Below are 4868 nucleotides of genomic sequence, written 5' to 3' on the forward strand. Positions count from 1 at the left end.
GCACACAGCTTGAGTTTCAAGCCACCAGGTCCGGTACTCAAACTGCAGTTGATTACGTGAGAGTCCAACGACGTAACCATTATGCCATCTGCTGGTCAGACTATTGTTATTTTTAAATTTGCTATATTGTCATGCATGCTCACCAGAGCAAGAGAGAGAAAGTAAACCTGCAAGTTTAGGACTTGAACCGTGGTGGCCATATGGAAGTCCAATGCCTTAACCACCATGCCATCTACTGTCTACCCCCCTCTTTTTTTAAAGACAGGGTCTTGCTTTGTTGAGACCCTCCTGTCTCAGCCTCCTGAGCAGGGACTGCAGCTGGTTTTTTAGAATAGACCAGGAATCAACGCATTGCCTCCTGTACCCTTATTCTGCAGGGCAGCAATGTCTTACTGGTGCGCCACTGCAGCTGTGCCTCTAGACGGTTGTGTCTTGTCTTAGATTTTGCCTTAGGGTGTGGACGCTTGCTGGAAAGAGAGAGGGAGGGAAAGTGAGAAATCACTCCCCAGGGGAAATGGCCACACTGCAGTCCCTTCTGTGTGGAAGAGGAGAAGGGAATTTTGGGTATGCACACACATGCGCCCAGAGTGTTTATCAAGTCACTGGGTCCAGAACTTGAACCACGGAGTTGGACATGTGGAATTCAGTGCCTTAGCTACCGCACTACCTGCCGGCCTCTAGACAGTTTTTATAAACTATTGGAACTACTCTTTTGATAGAAGTTTGATAATCACAGCTTTCATTACATTTATTTTTTCGTAGAGGATTTTGCTATAGGGTGTGTTCGCTCACTAGACAGACAGAGACAGAGAGACAGAAAGCGAGAAATCACCCCCCAGGGGGGATGGCCACGCCGCAGTCCCTTCTCCTTCATTCTCCTTTCGGGATCTTAGGCACGCACGCACACATGCCCGGCGTGAGTTTAAGCCACCGGGTCCGGGACACAAACCGCGGTCGACTACGTGGGAGTCTAGCGACATAGCCATTATGCTAACTGCTGGTCCCAGCTTTCATTACATTTTTATGAGCAAACTTATATATTGGTAAAACTGATTTTTTTTTTTAATTTATTTTTATGGAGAGGTTTTTGCTATAGGGCGCGTGCACTCGCCAGAAAGACACAGAGAGAGAGAGAGAGAGAGAGACAGAAAGTGAAAAATAACCCCCCTTGTGGGGGATGGCCACGCTACAATACCTTCTCCTCCATTCTCCTCTCGGGATCTTGGGCACACACACACATGTGCCCAGCGTGAGTTTAAGCCACTGGGTCCAGGACTTGAACCATGGTCGACTACATGGGAGTCCAGCAACATAACCGTTATGCCAACTGCTGGTCCTGTAAAATTGATTTTTAAATATTGAGTAAAGGGACCAGCAGATGGCGTAATGGTTATGTCATAGGACTCCTACATAGTTGACTGTGGTTTAAGTCGCAGACCTGGTGGCTTAAAACATGCCACGCACATGTGCATGCATGCCCAAGATCCCAAGAGCAGAATGGAGGAGAAAGGATTGTGGCATGGCCATTCCCCCATGGGGTGATTTCTCGCTTTCTGTCTCTGTCTCTCTGGTGAGTGCATGTGCCCTATAGCAAAAATCTCTCTTAAAAAACAAAATAAGTAAATAAAAAAGCAATATTTAGTAAATAAAATGTTCAGTAAATAAGTATTTATTAAAAATGTTAAACAATCATTATCCTATAAGCAAGTGAGGGCAATGAAATTTATGAAATACCGTTAATATTATTTTTTCTTCCTTTTCTGTTGTCCTTAGCTTTTTCATTTATAGTAAAAAGAAATGAGACCTTTCTTATAAGTCAAGGCAGTTGATAGGGACAATTATCACAGTTGACATTTTCTTAGAAATATTGTTCATTTTATAGTAAAGTGTTGGCAAACAAATATGTATGTATTAGTCTGGTACTTACCTTGAAATGTCGTTTACTTTTAAAGCAACAACCTTTACGGCCCAATTTAGTAGAAACTAGTTGTCCCAACATACGGATGGATCCAAAATTGTGTCCTGCCGATCCAGACTGGATTGCTTTCATACACAGCAATGACATTTGGGTGTCCAACATTGTAACCAGAGAAGAAAGGAGACTTACTTACGTGCACAATGGTAAGGCAAAATTCTTCAAGTCTACTTTCCTGAAATGTATTTTTAAGGTTTAATTTGCTCTTGCTAGCATTTTGAAATTGAAGTAACTACAGTGATCTTTATATATTAAATTCAAGTCTTTAAAATTAAAAATAATAGTGAGGGGCCAGCAGGTCACGTGGCGGTTAAAGCTCTGCACTCCTGTATAATGGCTCTGTTCCTGGGCCTAGTGTCTTGAAAATCACTCTGACTGTGAGTGTGTGTGTGCATGTGTGCATGAATGCATGTGCCCAGAATCCCAAGAGGAGAATGGAAATGAAGGGATTGTGACATGATCATCCCTCCTGTGGGGAGTGACTTCTTACTTTGCTTCTATCTCTCTCCAGAGAGGTCATCTGCCCTATAGCAAAAACCTAAAAAGAAAAACAAACAAAAAAAAGGTTTTTTTTAGGGAGAGATTTTGCTATAGGGCACATGTGCTCCATAGAGAGAGACAGAGAGACATGGGGATGGCCACACCCCAGTGCCTTCTCTTCCATTCCCATCTTGGGATCTTAGGCATGCGTGCACGTCTACCTGGCATGATTTTTTTTTTCTTAGAATTATTTTATTTAATTTTACTCATTGCCATTATTTTATTTTATTGAAGTTGACCAGAGAGAGAAGGAAAGTAAGAAAGCAAGCTGCTAGGTCCAGGACTTGAACCACATTCATCCAGGTGGGAGTCCAGCCACCTTAACCACCAGCCACCCTGCCCCTCGCCCCCGCCCCCTGGCATGAGTTTTAAGCTGCCAGATCTGGGATTTGAACCATGGTCGACTACGTGGGAGTCTAGTGATGTAACCATTATAACATCTGCTGGTCCCAGCTAAAAATATGTTTTTTAATTAAAAAAAAAAAATGAAAAGTACAGAGGATACCATCAGTACTGTATAATCCTGTCTTGTTTTGAATTCCTTTTTTTTTGAGAGATTTTTGCTGTAGGGTACTTGCACTCCCCAGAGAGATAGAGGAAGACAGAGACAGAAAGTAAGAAATCACCCCCCTAGGGGGGGGTGACCACAGTGCATTCCCATTACCTCCATTCTCCTCTTGGGATCTTGGGCACACATGCCCATAAGCTTGACATGAGTTTTAAGCTGCCAGGTCTGGGACTCCATGGAAGTCCAGCGATGTAACCATTATGTCATCTGATGGTTCCTAAATTCCATGTTTTTTTTTGTTTGTTTGTTTATTTGTTTGTTTTGTTTTTGTTTTTGTTTTTTTTCAGAGTGAGACTTTTGTTATAGGGTGTGTGTGCTTGCCAGAGAAACAGAGAGACAGAAAGTGAGAAATCACTCCCCAGGAGGGATGGCCACGCCACAATCCTTCTCCATTCTCACCTCAGGATTTTGGGCATGTACACACTCCTGGTGTGAGTTTTAAGTTACTGGGTCTGGGACTCGAACCATGGTCAACAACTTGGGAATCCAGCAATGTAACCGTTATGCACATGTGCTCACCAGAGAGACAGAAAGACAGAAAGCAAACCATCACCCCATGGTGGGGTTGGCCAGGCCACATCTCCTTCTCCTCTGTTCTTCTCCTGGGAACTTGCGCACACATGCATCCTCACCCATTGTGAGTTTTAAGCCACCAGGTCTAGGACTTGAACCGTGGTAGGCCATGTGGGAGTCCAGCAAGGTACCACTACACCATCTACTGGCCTTGACATGATTGTTTTTAAGCCTAATTAAACTGCCAGAATTTTTCTAAAACTTTTTAAATAAAAACAAAATTTAATTTAAAATTGATAGTCTAGTTTTTGGGAAATAGAAGAAACAATTACACACTGTAAGAAACTGCATGAAAATTTATCTTCCCATTTTGGATAGCCTACTTATGTACTATTGTAAGAAGGAAAAAAGCAGAATTTTGTAAAATGTGTATTTTGGAAATGTCATTAAGTTTTATTGAAGTGCCTATACTAATACTTAGCACTAGTCAAAGCACAAGAAAAATGTAGATATTGTTCTCTAAAGATTTCATGCAAGGGCCAGCAAATGATGAAGTGGTTACGTTGCTGGACTCCCACATGGTTGATGGCAGTTGAGTCCCAGAACCCGTGGCTTGAAATTCAGTGCTAGCCACGTTTGTGTGCATGCCTAAGATCCTGGAAGGAGAATGAAAGAGAAGGGATAGCGGCTTGACCATCCCCCCGGGGGGTGATTTTTCACTTTCCCTCTCACTGTCTCTGACTCTTTCTCTCCCTCTGGCAAGCACACAGAAGGCATAAACAAACAAAAAAAAAGATTTCATGCAAATAAAAGATTAACATTTCTGACAGGAAGGAGATGTGGAGAAGGGGTTGCAGTGCGACCATGCCCCATGGAGGGTAATTTCTTGCTTTCCTTCTGTCTCTCTCTCTTTCTCTGTCTCTTTCCAGCAAGCATATGCACTCTCTGGCAAAACTGAGGAAAAAAATGCTTTTACTTTTTTATTTTTCATGTGCTCACTAGAGAGAGACAGACAGAGGGAAAAGGAGAAAGCACCTCACAATGGGGCATGGCCATGTTGCAGTCCCTTCTCAAATGGAGAGAAGGGATTGTAATCGTTTCTCCATCCCATTGGGATTTTGAGCACGCAAATGCACACATGTCCAGTGTGTTTTTTTTAACCACTGGGGCTTGGATTCAAATTGCATGGTCAGCTGTGTAGGATAAGGCTCCCTTTTTTTTTTTTTTTTTTTTTTTTTTTGGGGTTTTTTTTTTTTTGGGGGCCGGGGGGCT

General features: G+C 42.7%; 1 protein-coding gene across 2 annotated transcripts in view; it reads left to right on the forward strand.

Moving 5' to 3' along the window:
- DPP8 (dipeptidyl peptidase 8) overlaps nucleotides 1–4868 on the forward strand; it is an 84867-nt gene that overhangs the window by 18140 nt on the left and 61859 nt on the right. For both annotated transcript variants that reach the window (XM_006153498.3, XM_014589758.2), the window contains exon 5: nucleotides 1953–2121. In XM_006153498.3, coding sequence (XP_006153560.1) covers nucleotides 1953–2121 — 169 coding nt within the window. The remainder of the gene's footprint in view (nucleotides 1–1952; nucleotides 2122–4868) is intronic.

The sequence above is a fragment of the Tupaia chinensis genome, unplaced genomic scaffold (assembly GCF_000334495.1).
Source record: "Tupaia chinensis unplaced genomic scaffold, TupChi_1.0 Scaffold000377_2, whole genome shotgun sequence".
Lineage (NCBI taxonomy): Eukaryota > Metazoa > Chordata > Mammalia > Scandentia > Tupaiidae > Tupaia > Tupaia belangeri.